This window comes from Prionailurus bengalensis, chromosome C1 (assembly GCF_016509475.1).
Source record: "Prionailurus bengalensis isolate Pbe53 chromosome C1, Fcat_Pben_1.1_paternal_pri, whole genome shotgun sequence".
NCBI classification, from domain to species: Eukaryota; Metazoa; Chordata; class Mammalia; order Carnivora; family Felidae; genus Prionailurus; species Prionailurus bengalensis.
Genome location: NC_057345.1, coordinates 21,906,281 through 21,925,152, shown reverse-complemented (window position 1 = coordinate 21,925,152; position 18,872 = coordinate 21,906,281). Strand labels below are relative to the sequence as shown.

At 42.3% G+C, this 18,872-nt stretch overlaps 1 protein-coding gene across 30 annotated transcripts in view; it reads right to left on the bottom strand.

Annotated features, from left to right (window-relative positions):
- Window positions 1–78: 78 nt before the first annotated feature.
- Window positions 79–18,872, bottom strand: part of EPB41 (erythrocyte membrane protein band 4.1) — a 198,351-nt gene continuing 179,557 nt past the window's right edge. For 18 of the 30 annotated variants that reach the window (XM_043574288.1, XM_043574290.1, XM_043574292.1 and 15 more), the window contains 5 exons: window positions 13,259–13,387; window positions 6,165–6,266; window positions 4,939–5,019; window positions 1,453–1,557; window positions 79–762 (listed from right to left, as the gene is read on the bottom strand). In XM_043574288.1, coding sequence (XP_043430223.1) covers window positions 1,459–1,557; window positions 4,939–5,019; window positions 6,165–6,266; window positions 13,259–13,387 — 411 coding nt within the window. In that variant the 3' untranslated portion in view covers window positions 79–762; window positions 1,453–1,458. Of the gene's footprint in view, window positions 763–1,452; window positions 1,558–4,938; window positions 5,020–6,164; window positions 6,267–13,258; window positions 13,388–14,607; window positions 15,058–18,872 lie in introns of all 30 variants that reach the window. The other 12 variants (XM_043574271.1, XM_043574269.1, XM_043574274.1 and 9 more) reach the window with 1 other exon arrangement.

Here is an 18,872-nt window from a genome sequence, read left to right as displayed (position 1 = left end):
TGCTTCTGATGAGGTAAAAGGGGAGGGAGGGCAGGAAGGTGAAGGCCACGGATATGTTCAAACATTCACAGTATCAGATAGATATGAAACAACTTCTCATGTCTTTGATCTAAAGAAGCTCCAAAAGAAAGAATAGGAGGAAAGAAGGAAAAAACAATACTACATTCTTAGCAGAGATCTCTGCCTCACTGAAACCACCCTCAACAAAGGGACAGGGACGTTTTCCTGGGGCCTGTGGATCAGGACAGCTGCCCTGCCTCACATGGTAAAGTCACATCATTGGCTCTGAGAAAGGGCTGGTGAATGAAGTTTCTGCTGACATCCAAAGGGTATAAAACTAGGGGATGAGCAGGAAAGCCCCATTAAGCTGGCTTTGGCCCCCAACACAGCTGACAGAATCTTTGGAGGATTTCCCCAAGAATTCTGTGGACCTGTCAGGATCTGGGTTGGAAATAAATGGAGAGAGGCTAGGTTAAAGGGGTTACAAACCACCCCATAAAAAAACCAAAAAGCTCTTTAAAAACAGTCCATAGAGTGAAAAGTTGAACAATTTCTGGTATCACAATGTAGAAAAAGTATTAAAAGAACCAGTGATGTCTAGAAGACTCTCTTGGTATAAATTCCAAATAGAAAGTGAAATCTTCTGGTGGTTTGGAGTAATTTTCAAAGTCTGATGTCGGACTATTGCAGGAAAGCTTCTTTATCATTTTGCTGGTTTTCTCTTGGATGGGAGACAGGCGGGGAGTTGGGGTAGGATAGTTCCTAGAGGAGAGAAAGCACACTTTTTAAATCCAGCAAAGGAAAACAGCCACCCAGCCCCACTGCCAGTTCTGTGGCCCCAAGTCACAAGCAGGGCCTGAGCAGTTTTACAGAGCCCAGTCCTACCTGTGATCGATGGCTTCTTCGAGTTGTTTGTAAACTACTTTTAGGCGTAAATTTATCTGGATCCCTGGGCTCTCTGAAAGCTGCTATGCTGCTTTCAACTTTCTAGTCTGGCCTGGCCCCCTAGTCCCCTAGCCCCCAAGCCCACATTTTCGGACAGGCAGGTCCTGCTTTTCTTGGTTTTGTTCTCCTCTGGCTCTCTGAGGTTTAAACTCAGAGATCCCTGTGACGGCAGAGAGCAGATCGCAGACAGAAGAGAGAGGGAAGGCTAAATGAAGAAGCAGGAGGAAACGGAAAGATTCAGGAAGTGAGTGGGGGTTTCCATCCAGGCCTAGGGTATGTCCTCCAGCCTATCACTGCTGGCCTGATAAAGGCAGGAGGACCCAAGGAGGCTAGCTGCTCTCATTGGAGCCAAATCCTTAGTAACTTCTCTGTCTCCCTCATCAGCCTCTCCTTTGCCTTTGCTTTATTAAGTCCCAGTGTGGACACCTCTGGGGGATGTTCCTGCTCAGTGTTCTCTGAGGGGGGGGGACAGTGGACCCCCTCCACCCCACCAAGAACAGCCCATACCTGAGCTCATTCCTCAGAGATTTCGGTCTCCTGATGGACGACCACCTTGGTCACTGACATGTCTGGGTGCTGCTCCTTTGCCTCCTTGATGGCCTGTACGAGGACCTGAGAAAGACAGAAACAATGTTCGTCAGGCAGAAAGCAGGCTGGCTGGTAAAGGAAGGCAGGGGTCTCAGGACATGGTTTCTCTGGCAAATTCAATCTTTCCGTCTGTAGTACCGGGGCAGCATTTAGGCTAAGCCAAGCTGATAATAGCCTTACCTCCCCTATTCTGCATAGGGAGGCTCCTGGAATGAAAACACAGAGACAGGGAAGGCTAGAGCTGTCGTCAAGGAATCATAAAGGGACTTTAGGGGTGACAGCTGTACCTGCTGGGTGGGTCTGGGAGGATTCACTCAAGAAGTGAGTGAAAAATCTGTATTCACTATAGGGTAGCCGGGAAGTTCAGACAGAAGAGGAAAATATAGAAGCATGCTACAAAAAGGAAGAGGTATCTTCGGCTAATGGAGAGGAAAGAAAGTAAGGAAGAGTGGGAGGGCCTATTAGATGCCATGCATTGGCCTAAGCACATTATTATTATTATGTACTTAATCTTCAGGATGGCTCAATGAAATTAGGGTAGCATCATTGTTTCCACTTCATTTTAAAATTTTTACTTTGTAATGTTTATTTTGAGAGAGAGGGAGGGAGAGAGAGACAAAGCATGAATTGGGGGAGGGGCAGAGAGAGAGGAAGACACAGAATCCGAAGCAGGCTCCAGACTCTGAGCTGTCAGCACAGAGTCCGACGGGCTTGAACCCACGAACCGTGAGATCATGACCTGAGCTGAAGTTGAACACTTAACTAACTGAGCCACCCAGGCACCCCATGTTTCCACTTTGTTTTGAAGTAAGCTCTGTGTCCAACGTGGGGCTCAAACTCACAACCCCCAGATCAAGAGTTGCTTGCTCTTCCAGCTGAGTCAGCCAGGCGCCCCTCATTGTTTCTATTTTACAGACAAAGAAACCGAGGTTCAGTGGTTAAATAAAGTGGTTAATGTTTCCCAGCTAGTAAGTAATGTAGCAGGGATTTTAACTTAAATCTATAAGGCTTTCTTCTTCACTACACTGTCATTTAGTTTCAGGGAGACCCTGTGTTAGCATCTGAAGGAATTCTGATCATTTTAGAAAAACTAAATGAAAACAGAGGGAAAGTCAGGGAAATTATACCACTACTCTTCCTGGGGAGCAAGTCTCTGAGCCTCAAGCTCACAGCACCCAAGGTGCTTTGGGGAACGGTGATCTGGGGATTCTCAAGAGACAGGCCCTCCCTATTAAAAAGGACACTAGGGGAGCCTGGATGGCTCAGTTGGTTAAGCATCTGAATCTTGGTTTCAGCTCAGGTCATGATCTCACGGTTCGTGAGTTTGAGCACTACATCAGACTCTGCTGACAGCATGGAGCCTGCTTGGGATTCTCTCTCTCCTTCTGCCCCTACACTGCTTTCTCTCTCTCTTTCTCTCAAAATAAATAAATAAATCAACTTAAAAAAATTTTTTTAAAAAGGGGTGCCTGGGTGGCTCAGTTGGTTAAGCGTCCAACTTTGGCTCAGGTCATGATCTCACGGTTGGTGGGTTTGAGGCCTATGCTGGGCTCTGTGCTGACAGCTCAGAGTCTGGAGCCTGCTTCAGATTCTCTGTCTCCTCTTGCCCCTCTCCTGCTTGCACTCTATCGTTCTCTCTCAAAAATAAATAAACGTTAAAAAAATTTTTAATAAATAATAATTAAAAAAAAGGATTCTAGCTAGATCTGAACACTTGACTATTGAACCTGGCTCTTAAGAACTATCTCTAGGAGGGATGAGGGAAGAGGGGAAGTTCCTCTTTTGGTCTTCTGACTCCATGAAACTGGAACCTCTATAGGCCCCTGCTCATTTTCCCTGATCTTTTTTTTCCCAACCCACCTGCTCATGTGTCAAGGCCCAGCCCAAACCATCTCTTCGGTTACTCTGGCTGACACCTGTCTCTCCAGGAAAGCCTGCAACACACTACTTCTTGCTTTAATTGCCTCCCCACCCATCCAGAATACACCATATCTCATCCCTTCCGTGCATCCCTCATACCTAGCAGAACTGAGGGACAAAGGAGCATCTCTCTGAGATCTCAAGTATGTTTCTAACAATCCTGAAAGAAATCTAGGATCATCTTTCTTTTACAGATGGCAAAATTACAGCTCAGAGAAGTAAAATAACTTGCTCAAGGACACACAACTAGTAAGTTGCAGAATCAAGAGTCAACTCAGTGCTGTCTCACTCCAAACCCAAAACACCTTCCCGTCCTCCTGCTCTTGCTGTCTAACACAGACTGAGCACATAGCAGGGGCTCAAATCAACCGGACCAAGTAGGTGGGTGCAGGCAGGTAACAGTGGGATCCACCAAGCAGAGGCGAACAGGCTGCAGGGCCTCCCACTTGGACTCGGCAGCCATTCTCAGCTGGGAGTCTCAGCCCTGCTACCAAGGGAGCCGCCCGTGGTGCAGCTCAGGTTTTCTTTTTCTTTTTCTTTCTTTTTTTTTTTTTTAAGGCACTCAAGATATCAGCATAAAGGCCACAGAATGATTGTTCCAGCACTGCTGTCAATGATTCCAGAAGCATTTGCATGCAGTCCCTTCCACCCCCTCTTCTCTGCAGCTTTACTGTTCTCACCTCACTCAGCAGAGAGCTAGGAGCATCAATCCTGACCTTATTATTTGTTAATTGCTTGCAGCACAATTAGCATCTAATTAATATAGAAACATAGATTTTTAGCACTCAGAAGAGCCCAGAAATGATCTAGATCAACCTATTCTCTTTTAGGAGACAAAAAAGAATCAGAGGTAGTATGGTTTGCCCAAGGTCAAACAGTAAGTCAGTGACAGATCTAGGACACAATTGAAGTCAAGGCTCCTGATTCTCAGTCTACCTCCTCCTGCTTCCCCTCATCTCCTCTGCCACTAAGCCCTCTGAGGGCAAGGATCACACTTTCCTTTTGTCTTACTATCTTGTTCTGTCTCCAGTACACGTTTAGGGACACGCTGTCCCCTGAACAGCAACAGCTCTGTTCACCCGGAGCCCACCATGTACCTCATGGGGGACATCCCCCATCTCATCTGATTCTCACAACCACTTCGAGAGGAAGATGCCATAATGCCATCCTAAAGATGGGGAAATGGAGGCCTAGGAAGCTAAGAGCTACAATATGGAGAGATCCAGGATTTGAACACAAGCTTTTTGAGTCTAAAAAGCTTTCTATTCCTTCTATTCCACTTCATGCTCCCCCCACCTGCAGCCCCCATCCCACAGGCCTCCGCGGTCTGATTCCCTTTGCCCTTCCCATTTAAGCACTAGAGTGGTCCAGGGGGTTCCTCAGGATGAAGCTGGCAGAGGCGTCTTTTGAAAGCCAACTCCTATATCCATCAATCTTCCCTCCCAGAGACCTCTTCCATGCCCATAATCTCTTCCGTGTTCCCACCTGATCATGGTCAATATCGGCATCTCCTGTGATCACAATTCTCTTCTCAATCCGCGTCTCTGAAATCCCACCTTTTACAGTCTGAAACCAAAGGGAGGTGGTCATATGAGAAAGAAAGGAAAGAAGAAAAGGGGAAAAAAACCAGCAATAGTAAAAGATTAATCTGAAAGCTCTACTTCAAATTTTAATCTGCTGCTGGGTACTGTCTAGAATAGCTTTCTTACCCACTTGCCCAAACCCTTGGCTGCACCTACTAAAATGAGCACATCTCTATTCCCTTGGATTGCTAAGATCTTTAATAAGCAAAACAGAAAATCACAATTTGCTATTTACTTTTCCCTTTTTCTTCCTTCTAAATACCATAGATATTCAGTGAGTAAATAAAAACAGATAGGTTTTTCTTTTTGCTCTTTTCTGTATATTTTGATTATTTTCAAGGGGAAAAATCAGAAGACTGTGAACAAAAATGTCATGGAGCTTGAAATTAGGCTCTTTATTCTCAAGCATTTTCGTATTATTAATATCAAAAGATCCTCAAATAACCCCCTCAGAGTGGGTAGGTTTCCTTAAATAACAGATGAGGAAAACTAAGGTCTAGACACAGTAAGTAACTAACTTCTAGTCATCTGTGTATTGATACTAGAGCTTGGTCAGAAATCTAGATTTCTTACTTATAAGAAAATACATTTTCCTCTAGTGCTACAGCAAACACGGACTGTCTGATTTTCAGGGAGTAGTTCTGATTTTAGATAATTTGTGCTGTTTGTCCCCATAAACAATGTTCTAATAATTCCAATATTTCAGTGGACAAACTATAGTTCCCATGGCCTTGACGCTGGACATGATATAAAAACTCTCTGTTGGGCCCTGAGTTCTGATTTTTTACTTGGAAAACATAGCTGCATAATAATACCAATGACGCCTGTCCTTAAACTGACTTTTTCAACTTATGTCCAGACAGGGTAGTGATCAGTGAGACGCACGTGTAAAGACAACAAGCACATATGACTTTACGAGACTACTCACTAGACTAGGACACCCTCAGGGTCTCCCTAGGTTTACCACCAGGGAAAGAAGCACAGCCTTTCCATCTGTGACAGTTGGAACAATTTGGCTCAGTAGGGATGGAGCTGGAAACCCTGCTTACGGACCAGGGTCCTTCCTACAGAGGCACCACGCTTGGCATGCCACTGACTTCCAGAAGGAAGTTCTAACTGGTCTGTTACCTTGGTAATCTGAGTTGTGGTTGTACTGCTTGTGGTCTCAGATGTGATGGTCTGAGCTGTGAGCAAGACTCCTGGGTCCAAGTCTCCGTTGCTATCATCAGTCTGCAGGAAAAAAACCACAGCTCATCAACATGCCTCTCAGGAAGCCTTGTGGGCAAATGTGGCAGGAAGCAGTTTTGCTCTTTGGCTGTACATTCTAAAGCAAAAACCTAATTCCCTTACAGCGACCTCTTAATAAAGAAAACAATCCCCTGGCAACAAGCCTCCTTCTAAAAACATTGGATGGTCAGTTTCCTTAGCACTGGGTCAGTGACAGGAGTGGATCAGAGAGAAGGCAGGAAAACAGCCAGTAAGAGTGACAATGACCACACATGTGTATACGGCATTTTAGAGTTCACAAATGGCTTTCAAAACATTGTCTTTTAGGGGAGCCTGGGTGGCTCGGTCGGTTTTGCGTCCAACTTCAGCTCAGGTCATGATCTCATGATTTGTTGAGTTCAAGCCCCCTATCAGGCTCGCTGCTGTCAGCACAGAGCCTGCTTTGGATTCTCTGTCCCCCTCTCTGCCTCTCCCCTACTCGCTCACACTCTCTCTCAAAAATAAATAAACCTTAAAAAACCTTTGTCTTTTTTGATGCCCACACAAGCCCTGTGAAATCAACAGAAAGGGCAGAGACTGATTAGCATTCCCAGGTAAGAAAATGCAGGCCCAGAGAAGGCGAATGATTTGCTCAAGCACTCAAAACTTGTATGTGGCAGCTGTCCTCTCTAAAAACCTGAAGCTCTTCACACACCATCTAAGGCAGGAGAAGTGTAAACTCTTGGGTGCTAAGGCATGGGTAGGTTCTGAATCATAGGGCAGAACTTTCCAGAAAGGACTGGGAAAGGTCCTTGCCAGGGCTTAAGGAGCCAAGGAATCTCAGGCTATCTTCTTTGAAAACTGAGATGGGAGACTGGAGCAAATAAGGTAGGAAATATCCCTTTAAGACACCACGGGAAGAAACCTACAAAATACCTTAATGACCCTTCTGACAACAAAACTAGTATTGAAATGGACCATCCTTATTAGGAAGGGTTTAAAAGTATTTAGAATGCCAGGCTATGAAACTAATCTACACAGAGAACAAGGGCTGCGGCTACTTCTTGTTTCTCTAGAGCTCACCACATTATGACCAAAACCAATGTATTATGATCAGGTTGGGAAATGACACTAGCAAAAAGGAAGAGAGGTGGTTATCAGTGGCCGTGGGGTGGTAGCAGGACTCAGAACTGCTGACAGCCCTGTGATTGGGATGGAAACAGAGGAGACTAGAAGGGTGGAGGCTGCTCAGAGCCAACACGCTGTCCAGAAAACAATGACCAGTAGGTTCTGGTATCGTACACGGGCTCAGAGGAGATTTAGAGAATTGCAATCATTCTCATAAAGAACCTGCGGTAAAAAAAAAAAAAAAAAAAAGTGTTACATTACTATGTTTTTCTGCCTCTTTATTTATGTAAGTCATTTGTATTATAAGCAGAGGCCTCCAGCCTTTTTATGAGCAGGACCACATTTCATTGAGGCAAAACTTTGAGATATGGGGGGTGGGGAGACAGGAGGAGCAGATGAGAATTAGGAAGAAGAGTTTCTGGCTGGAGTTGCCTTGCAGGTAAGAATCTAGACAAAAAAAAAAAAAGAGAGGGGACATGCCTGTGACACCTACATCTCACATAATCATAAATCATGCACATACATGCCAGCACCATGCTAGGTATATTGCTGGCTCATTCGCTAACACTTTCTTCAGCCCAGACCCACTTATCTACCTTAGATTCGAACTAAACTATTATTTATTGTACTACTATGTGCCAAGCACACAATGCAACTGTTAACTTAGTCAGTTGGGCCAGAGAAGTTCAATAATTTGTCAAGGTTCTGTAGGCAATAAACGTTTGCACTACAAGTTAGGGCCAGAAAACTTTTGGTCTGAAGACTGAGGTTTGGGTCCCAGCTCAGACCTAACTAGCTATGGGATCTCGGGCAAGTCCTTCTCTCTTCTCTGAGCTTTAGTTTTCTCGTCTATAACAGGCAATACTGTAAGATGGGCTCTGCCCCCACCATGGCATTATTGTGCAGATCTAAAGAGATCATAGAAGTACTTTATACATGATTATAAGAATATAAATTTGGGTGTGCTTGTTGATGCCTCAGTCTTAAGGTTAAGCCTCTGACCCTTGATTTTGGCTCAGGTCATGATCTCACGGTCTGGGAGATCAAGCCCCATATCAGATTCCTTACTGAGAGCAGAGAGCCTTCTTTGGGACTCTCTCTCCCTCTCTCTGCCCTTCCTCTCTCACTCCCTCCCTCCCTCCCTCTCTCTCTCTCTCTCTCTCCAAATAAATACATTTTTTAAAAAAGAATATAAATTTGTGTGTCAGGAGGGCTAAACCTTTTTGAGAGCTCCACCTCTACTAAATCTGTGACTCTATCGTATTTTTCTACTTCCCACCGACTGCCTCCCTGCTTTCTGTCTCTGAAGAATTGGAAGATGGAGGAGACTTTGTTATGATTTCTGACTTATACTCTTCCCACAAGTGGTCTCTTTCCTTTGACCCTTTAACCAATGTTTCCTTAAAATGGTATGGTGGCTTTGACAGCCGTTTATAAAGTTAAACATCCATTTATCCTATGACCTAGCAATTCCACTTAGGTGTTTACCCAAGATAAGTGAAGACATATGTCTACACAAAGACCTGCACATGAGTGTTTACAGTATCTTTATTCACATTTGCTCCAAACTGGCGTCAACTCAAATGTCCATCAACAAAGGAAAGGATAAACAAATTGTGGTACACTCAAACAATGGGATACTATTCAACAATAAAAAAGAGCAAACTACAGACTCATATAACTTTGATGAACCAACCAACCAACCAACCAAACAAACAAACAAACAAAACCCATGTTCGGACACAAAAGTGTACTACTGTATACTTCCATTTATATGGAATCCAAGAACAGGTAAAATTAAGCTAAGGTGATAGAAATCAAAGCAGTAGCTGCCTAGAGGGGTAGGAAGCAACTAGAAGAGTTGAAGAGGGTTTCAGGAGTAATGGAAATGTTCTGTATCCTAAATGTGTCTGGTCATACAGGAATATACATCTGTGGAAATCAATCAAATTGAACACTTAAAATCTGTGCATTTCCCTGTACCTAAGTTTTTTTTTTTTTAATGTTTATTTATTTTGAGAGAGAGACAGTAAGACAGTGTGTGCAGGAGTGGGGAAGGGGCAGAGAGAGCCTGACACGGGGCTCAAACCCACAAACCGTGAGATCATGACCTGAGCCAAAGTCAGATACTTAACCAACTGAGCCAACCAGGCACCCCAGTGACAACTTAACTTGAAGTGCACATTAACTTGTTCCTTGCAACAACCCTATGAGGTGGAACTATTATTAGCTCCATTTTACAAATGAGGAAACTGAGGCACAGAGTGATTAACTTGATTGCACACTAGTAAGGGATGGAGCAGGTTTAAACCCAGGAAATTTGATTCTAAAGTCAGTACTTTCCCCACTCTACTCTGCTGTCTAGCATGAGTAATGAGAAGTGATTTGTATTTTGGCCGACTGTCTTAAGCCTCATTAAAATGAAATAAAGGTAGATATATAACAATATAATATAGGAATAGCTACCATTTTTTAATACCTACTATACGCCAGGCAAATATTATCTTTACCTTAATAACCTTATAAATATATTTTTCAGACGAGAAAGCTAAGACTCAAAAAGTTTAAGTGACTTACCAAAGGTCACAGAACCAGCAAGTGCTGGAATTAAGATCCAAGTCTAACTCCAAAGCCCACACGCTTTCTCTAGCACATGATGCTGCCTCTGTATTTCTCCTACATGTGAATATATTTTAAAATGACTGCTTCCTGGGGCACCTGGGTAGCTCCGTTGGTTAAGTGTCCCAACTCTTGATTTCAGCTCAGGTCATGATCCCGGGGTCATGGGATTGAGCCCTGCATCAAGCTTTACCCTGACAGCTTGAGATTCTCTTTCCCACTCTCCTTGCCCCTCTCCCACTTGCATGCACACACATACACTCTCTCAAAAACAAAAACAAAAGCAAAACACAAAAACCTAAAATGACTGCTTCCTTTTCCTTTTTTTACAGGGGCTACACTCACGTGGGCTTCTGTGTGCAGGTTGGCCCTAACAACTTTCATGCATATGCTACAAAATTCACTTCAAAATGGAACAGGATGAAATGTCAATCTCCTCCCACTCCTGACCACAGTCCTGTAGTCCCAGATCCTTCATCAAGGCCACGACTGCTTTTTGGGTTTGTTTTTTTTTTGAGTACTCACTCATTCAGAGATAATATATTCATACATGAGCCTCCTCTTTCCCTCCTATAAACAGCATATTATTTATACCACATTCCACTATGCTTTTTAATCTATTAACTTATTACACAGATTATTTCCATCAGAAGCTTTTTTTAATAGCTGTGCCGAATTATATTAATTGGATATATCATAATTTATTTAACCTGTTCCCTACTGGTGGCTAGTTAGGTTGTTTCCATGGCAATGACAATTTAAAGAGTTTCCTACCATATGAAAGTAATTCTTACATCCTCTGGTTAATAACATGCACAATCTTAAAGTAATTTCCTATTCCTTCCTTTTTCAACCCCCTGCACTGCCAAGTCCTATTCATTCATTTCTGTCTCTCTTGACACAGTTCTTTCTTCTCATTTCCTCTAGCTACACTTCAGTTCTTTATAAGCATCTCCCCAGACTAGCTCTAGTCATATTCCTGTCTCCAGGCATCCCCCGACTTTAAAATATTCAGCACACAGCTTTAGGAATCATCTTCCAAAAATCATGCTTCAATGATGTTGCTTTACCACCACTGCTCAAACACTTTAAGCAGCCTTTCATTATTTATCAAACTCGAATTCCACACTCTAGACCACAAGAGAGAAGAGGGAAGCATACAAACATTAACTGAACATCCACGAATGTGCCAAACACTGTGCAGACATCATTTCACTTAATCCTCCCTCAAATCTTGCAATGGAATGTGATATTAGCCCCATTTTACAGCCAAGAAAACAGAGGGTTAGAGAGATTAGCGACTTGTTTAAAGTTATCCAGCTAGTATGTGGTTGAGCTAGGATACAATTTCTGTTTGTCTAATTGCAAAGCACATGCTTTTAATCGGCAAGTGACACTGTTTGCTAAAAGGGATATCTTCATCCAGTTTATAGTGTGAGAATTAACCATAAGGATTTAGGTGAAATCACTCAGCCAGAGCTTCGCACAGCTGCCTCGTTCCTGTCATGCAGGCTTCAACCAAAATGTGGCCTCCTCAGACAGGATTTTCCTGACTATGCTAGCCCCACAGGAACAACCTTTCATACAATCTCAGATTGTCTAATTCTTTTTTTTTTTAGTTTATTTATTTTATTTTCAGAAAGAGAGTGTGTGCAAGTAAGGGAGGAGCAGAGAGAGAAAGAGAATCCCAAGCAGGCTCCCCACTGTCAGTGGAGAGCATTATTCGAGGCTTGATCTTAAAAACTGTGAGATCATGGGGCACCTGGGTGGCTCAGTTGGTTGAGCTTCTGACTTTGGCTCAGGTCATGATCTCGTGGTCTGTGAGTTCAAGCCCCGCGTCGGGCTCTGTGCTGACAGCTCAGAGCCTGGAGCCTCCTTCGGATTCTGTGTCTCCCTCTCTGTCTGCCCCTCCCCGTTCATGCTCTGTCTCCCTCTCTCTCTGTCAAAAATAAATAAACGTTAAAAAAAAAATTTTAGGGGCACCTGAATGGCTCAGTCAGTTGAGCGCCCGACTTTGGCTCAGGCCATGATCTCACAGTCCGTGAGTTCGAACCCCATGTCGGGCTCTGTGCTGACCGCTCAGAGCCTGGAGCCTGCTTCAGATTCTGTGTCTCCCTCTCTCTCTCTGCCCCTCCCTCTGTTCGCACTCTGTCTCTCTCTCAAAATAAAGACACAAAAATTAAAAAAAAAAATTTTTTTTTAAAAAACAAACAAAAAACCAACCGTGATATCATGACCTGAGCAAGACCACAAGTCGGATGTTTAACTGGCTGAGCCACCCAGGTGCCCCTCGTATTGTCTAACTCTTTATCCTATTTTAGTTTCTTTATAGCATTTACCATGTCTGAAATTTATACACTTGTTTATGTGTTTTGTTGTCTGTTTCTGACAACTATAACCAAAGTTCCAGACAGTAGATCCTCTGTCTACCTTGTAGACTGCTTTGACCTAATACACAAATGCTCAACAAATATCTGCTTATATTTGCTTATCAGTTTATAGAGGGAAAACTTTTTCTAACTTTTGGCTTCTGTGAATTTAAAAAAAAAAAAAAAGGGAAAAAACCTGATTCAACATAAAGCAACTCTTAGCTCATTCAAATTACCAACAATGAAGGAGAAATTTTGCTAAAAGTATACAAAATTTCTATTTAAATAAAAATTGTAAATACTTAAATTCTTGTGCGAGACCCTGAGATCAAGACCTGAGCTGAGATCAAGATTTAGGCACTTAACTGACTGAGTCACTCAGGTACCCCAATTCTTGTGTGGTTTTAAATTTAATTGGAATAAATGATAATCATCATAGCTGTTACTTATTTACACTTGCAGGCATGATGCTCAAGTCAAGTTCATACAGTATGTATCTTATATAATCTTCATAATAAAATCATGAGGCAGATATTAACATCATGGGCGGGGTGGGAGAAGAAGGGGAGGGGCCAATCAAGGCTCAGAGACATTCAATCACTTGCAGTAACTGAAGTGGAGAAGCTCCACTTTGTTTGATCCAAAGCCCATGTTCTTAACCATTACACAGACTGCCTTCCCTAACTGAATTGGGTGGATATAAGCAAACAGACGCAAGACAACTTTGCTTTTAATGAAGTACTTTGGGATATCCTTAGATCAGTAATCTCTTCTAAAACGAATTACCCCAGAAAAGCCCAGCATTATTTGCAGCAAATAATTAGAGACTCTGTAAAGAAAGAAGGTTATTTATTGTGCTTACTTCAGTCTTGGCTTCTGAAACATCACACCATGTCCTACCTGGGCAGCCTCATAAGTGATGGTCTTGGTCTCAGTGTGAACAATAGGGACATCTTTGGTTGGGATTTCGCTTTTCAAAGCACTGGCAGTATCTGAGATGGTGACAGTCTGAGTCTTCACCAGGGGAGGCTGTGAAGCAGTAAAGAAACAGAGTTACCAGAGTCTTCTGAAGGCTACAGAGAACTAATCTTCTGACATTGATCTGATCAAAGTGGTAGCTGTAATCAAGCAAAGGGCTAGCTCAGTCTCTGCCCGAGACTTGGACACTATTCCAAAGTAGCCTTGACAAGGTGTCAAATCATGAGGGATATTAAAAAACAGCATTACTGTAATCATTTTCATATGCTTAATGGAAAGCTGTAAGATCAGACAGTTATGATCGGTGATATAAAACACTTTAGACTGACCTTCAGAATTTGAATATAAAACTGTTTGCCAAACAGCAGTCACTTTTGTTTGTCCTTGTGACTGTGCCATTATAATTAAGAAAATCGGTCGCATTTCCTCCACTAACTACAAATGGTACATGAAACAGCAGTGGCATTGGAGTGCATTATCCTGGAATTCATCAACTTCTTTCAAATCAATGTCAGACATTCACTTTGGAGTTCTTGAGAAGAAAAACAGTATTTGGAAAACTGGAAAGAAAATAATCACTTCTACCACCACCTGGTGATTAATCTCAGAATTTCAGAAGAATGAACATTAGTAGAATATCAAAGGCTTCTTGTCCATCAGCTCCCCTTCCAAAGTCTATGAATCACCCTAAAACTACCACTTGATTGTGATAAAGGTAAGTGGCCATCCACCTTAGCATAGGAGATTAGTGCCTATGAGCAAGGAAGTCCTTGTGAGTGGGGTCAGTGGGAGTGGTGGGCTATACTATGCGGCTGCGATGCATAAATCATTATTTGGGGTCTGAAAGCACATAAACAAAAATCAGTTGCTTCTTTTAATTAAGAGTATTTGAATCTTTTGAGCATGGCCTCCGAACACTTAATGGCTCTTCATCATGGAAGTCTCAGAAATTTACCTCTTTATATAGCCCATACTTGAACAAGGAAAAGAGGAAGCCACTTACACCAGCTTCATAAAGATAAACAGCTGGAATTCACCCCCAAGAATTTTGTTACGTCATCAGGGGAGAAAGCATTTCTAGCCACGGAATTAGTCCCTCTGAATACATTTATCTGTAGTAATCGAGGGCTTTAATTTTATTCTGTGATTCTGAAGAAAGCAGAGAGGCCACTGCCCTCATCATCACCACCACCACCACCTCCTCCACACAGCAGATTCTGGCCCTCTCCCAAAGTGAGTCGTTAGACCTGCATCATTGAAATGGTTACTACCTGGAAACTTCGAATGAGGGTGGGGAACTGGTTACCCACACGAGAGTCAAGAAATGATCCATTGTGCTTTCCAAGTGGCTCTCCTGGTGTAACATGTTCTTCACTACTCTCTGCCTTTTTTTCACCAAGTTGCAGCTGAGAGGAAGCTGGTGATACTGAGAACTGTAAGACACCGGCCTGTTCCTCCACTCCTATACATTCCCCACTTGAGCCTCCCGGCATTTCCTTAATATCAAGATAGCCAGCTGCTCCCTGCTCCTTCTCTTCTGTCTCCTTGCTGCTTATGGAGAGGGAGCCAAACTCAAAGCTTTGTGGAGACTCCGACGGGGTGGTCATTTGGCTCTTACTAGGAATTAGTGAATGCTTGGGACCATCCCATTCAGAGTCAGGGCTGGTAGATGGCCCCTTTGTCACGGCAGCCACCTCCTCTGTGCGAATGCCGTTTATATTCTACAAATGAATGAACACATACAAAAGCAAGAAGATTAGGAATAAGTGGGGAATATTGTGAACTCTGAGAATCAACAATGATTTTTAAGAGGTCTTAAAAAATATTACTACTAATACAAACCAAGAATCTTAGCTCCTGAGGTAGCCAAAAGGAAAAACTGCTGTTCACTAAACATATCCATGGCTTAAGCAGTTCCAACCTCATTTTGGTCGTATTTCTATAACACTGGTAACCCGTGAAATAATTGCGATGTGCCTCACAGAGTACCGAGCACTTTGTATTACTGTGATCTTCACTGTATAACACATACTCTTCATACTTAAAAGAGTTACTTTGCTATTCCTAAATACCTAACTCATTACTATGCACAGGGAACTATGCAATTTATGAGCCAATCAAAAGATACTCTCCAGTAGCCTGATCAGGTTGAAAAATGCCTCATATCTTCCAGCCGTAAATATCATCATATTAGCCCCTGAGGGAGAAGCTAACATCTTGACTTTAGACTAAAAGGTTCAATACATCCAGAACGAACTTAATGTAACCACTGTCATGACAGTAAATATCAAAAATAGTGAAGTGTTTCTTCACTGTAAACAGTGACCCAGCAGCTGAGATATATTTCTTCATAGATGAATGACATATCTCCAACCCCTAGGAGAAGTAAGTCCTGGAAACAGTTCCCTCCTGGGCTAAATGCCTCACACCACAGGAAAAAGATCTAAAATAAGTACTTCCAAGAGAACGTGGATGACAAGATAACATCACCGTGGATGCACATAATCCTAAAGTTTAAAGAAAGTTTCTGTGGGTAGAAAGGAAGGAATTCACATCAGTAAAAAACGAATATGAGTCATTTGAAAAACGAAGAGTCTGACAGAAGCCAAATGTCATAAAAGTAAACATCTGCGTGTGCTCACCAGAAAGCCACTTAGGCCTGAAATTTTGGTTCAGATCAACTTACCATATTCCATACCACCTAGCAACTTAATAACTGAAAAGGACTCTTTTAAAAACGTATTCCTGGAGTAAATGACACATGCCTCGTTCAGCTTACACATTTTCGTACTCAAATCATGTTACATATATCATATATTTTTAAAAAAACCACTGCTAGTCCTTAACTTGTAAACCAACCTACATTGTGATGAATACAAACCAGTGCCCTATTAAGGCAAGAAAAGATGCACTGCTCAAGAACCTCAGGCCAACTTCACTTCTAAGCCATCTTGAAACAGTCAACTCAAGAGCATCTCAGAGTGGTACAAGTTGAATTTCAATTAGGCAGGTCTTTTGTGGACTGATTTGAATATTACTTAGGGCATGAAAAACAGGACTGAGAGATGACAACAGAAACTGCCTCTGTCTGCAGATGAATCAGAGATACACAAAATCTTGCCAAGGGTATTTGAATTCCCTCCTATTTAAAATGAGAATAACACCTGGTTTGACTCATGGGGTCTGAAAATCAAATACGGTAATAAATGTGAAAGCCCTTGGTAAATTCTTTTTTTTTTTCAATTTTTAATGTTTATTTTTTTTTTTAAATTTTTTTTTTCAACGTTTATTTATTTTTGGGACAGAGAGAGACAGAGCATGAACGGGGGAGGGGCAGAGAGAGAGGGAGACACAGAATCGGAAACAGGCTCCAGGCTCTGAGCCATCAGCCCAGAGCCCGACGCGGGGCTCGAACTCAATGGACCGCGAGATCGTGACCTGGCTGAAGTTGGACGCTCAACTGACTGCGCCACCCAGGCGCCCCGATGTTTATTTATTTTTGAGAGAGAGAGACAGACGGACAGACAGTTTGTGAGCAGGGGAGGGGCAGAGAGAGAGGGAGACAGAATCTGAAGCAGGCTCCAGGCTCTGAGCCGTCAGCACAGAACGCAATGCAGGGCTCGAACTCACGAACCACAAGATCATGACCTGAGCTGAAGTCAGAAGCTTAACCGACTGAGCCACCCAGGTGCCCCAAGCACTTGGTAAATTCTAAAGTACCAGATAGATTCACTTAATTCAACCAACATTCTAAGCTCCTATAATAGTAAGGTCTGAGGACACTAAAACAAATTTGTTATTATTTACACACTGTATTACTTTCTAGGGCATTTATCTCACCATTTCTTTGGAGTCAGACAAGCTGTTAGAGCTGTCCAAAAATAGATCAACTGCTAATAAACAAATAGGCTTTCTCAAATTGCTATATGCTACCTCTAGCACTGTGAAGAGCATATCCAAACCCACTCACATGGAGAAAACTTCATGGCTTTTCCAAACAAATTTGTCACAACTGAGGAAGACTTATAACCAGGAAAATACCTAAGATAAACAAGTAAGAGCCTATTTTATACCAATAGGTATAAGTGACACGTGGTGGTCTGTCATCAAGAAGCCATTTGTGAATAAACATTGTTAGGCCAGCAACACCTGGTCCAAAGCTGCCTGTTGTTGAGTAAAATTAGAGCAGTCAGTTTTTTCAAAGCATGTATACAGTGGACCACAGCTAAAAGCTGCAGCCATAGTAATAACAACAAATATTCACTGATCACTTAATAAGTGTTAGTCACTGGAAATAAAAGGAAAATTGATAACAGGTTATATCACTAATTAGAGCATTTTTACATATGGTCAGATCAACCTCCCAGTTGGCTCTGTTGTCCAGATCTCTTGGACACAGCCAACTACTTACTGGACATGCTCCCAGCCATATGGAATGCAATATGCCCCAATCTAAACTCATCTCTGCTGCTGCCTGGACCTGCCACCCCCACTTCTTTCATCATTTCTATTATATTGGTAAACGGCACCACCATCCATCCAGTCTTCCATGCCAGAATCCTGAAATCATCTTCAATGCCTTTCGTACACACATCCACCAACCCCCAGAGATTACTCAATCAAGTCATTTCCATTCCATTTTAATATCGCCCTTATCTATGTGCTTGTTTCTATTCCCACCTTTACTACCTTCATTCAGGCTCTTGTAATGCCACACCTACCTTACTGCTAATGCCATGAATAGTTTTTCTTCTTTGCTTTTTTCCTTCCTTCTTTCTCATCTCAAACCTTCCTTGAACACATCCTCTATTCTGCTGCTAAAGTGTTTATTTCTAAAATGAAACATTGCAAACTCTATTCTGCAGCTTAAACCCCTTCAAATGAAATGAAATGAAATGAAATGAAATGAAGTGAAATAAAATAAAATAAAATAAAACAAAATAAAATAAAATAAAACAACAAACAAAAATCCTTCAGTGGTTCTTCACTGCCTTCTGGTTAAAGCTCAGACCCTTTAGTAAGACATAGAAAATACTTTATTTAACCAAGAGTCAGATGCTTAACCAACTGAGCCACCCAGGTGCCCCAACATAAAAAATACTTTAAAATATGACTCCTGCCTCTCTTTCCAGCTTCACCGTGCTGCACCTTCACAGACATCCTTCTTTCCATTAATTCAAAACTACTTGCAGTTCCTAGTACAGGGCATGCTTGCTTTTGCCTCCCTGCCCTTGCAAATATTGTCAATATTTTTCCTTTTGCCTGGAAGTCCATGCTCAGCTTAAGTATCAGTTCTTCTGGAAGTCTCCCCACTGGCTGCTTAAAGTATGGTTAGATATTATTCCTCTTTTGTTCCTATTGCAACTTGTCATTACTGGTTTAGTAATCTATTTTTCCCATTAGACTGTGAGTTCCTTGGGTGTGTTGAGGGAGATAAGGACTTCCTATGTTACTTAGTTCTGTATCTCTTCTGTTCAGTTTTTGTCACATAACAGATATTCAGTAAAACTTGTCAAAAGTATATTCAATAAATCCA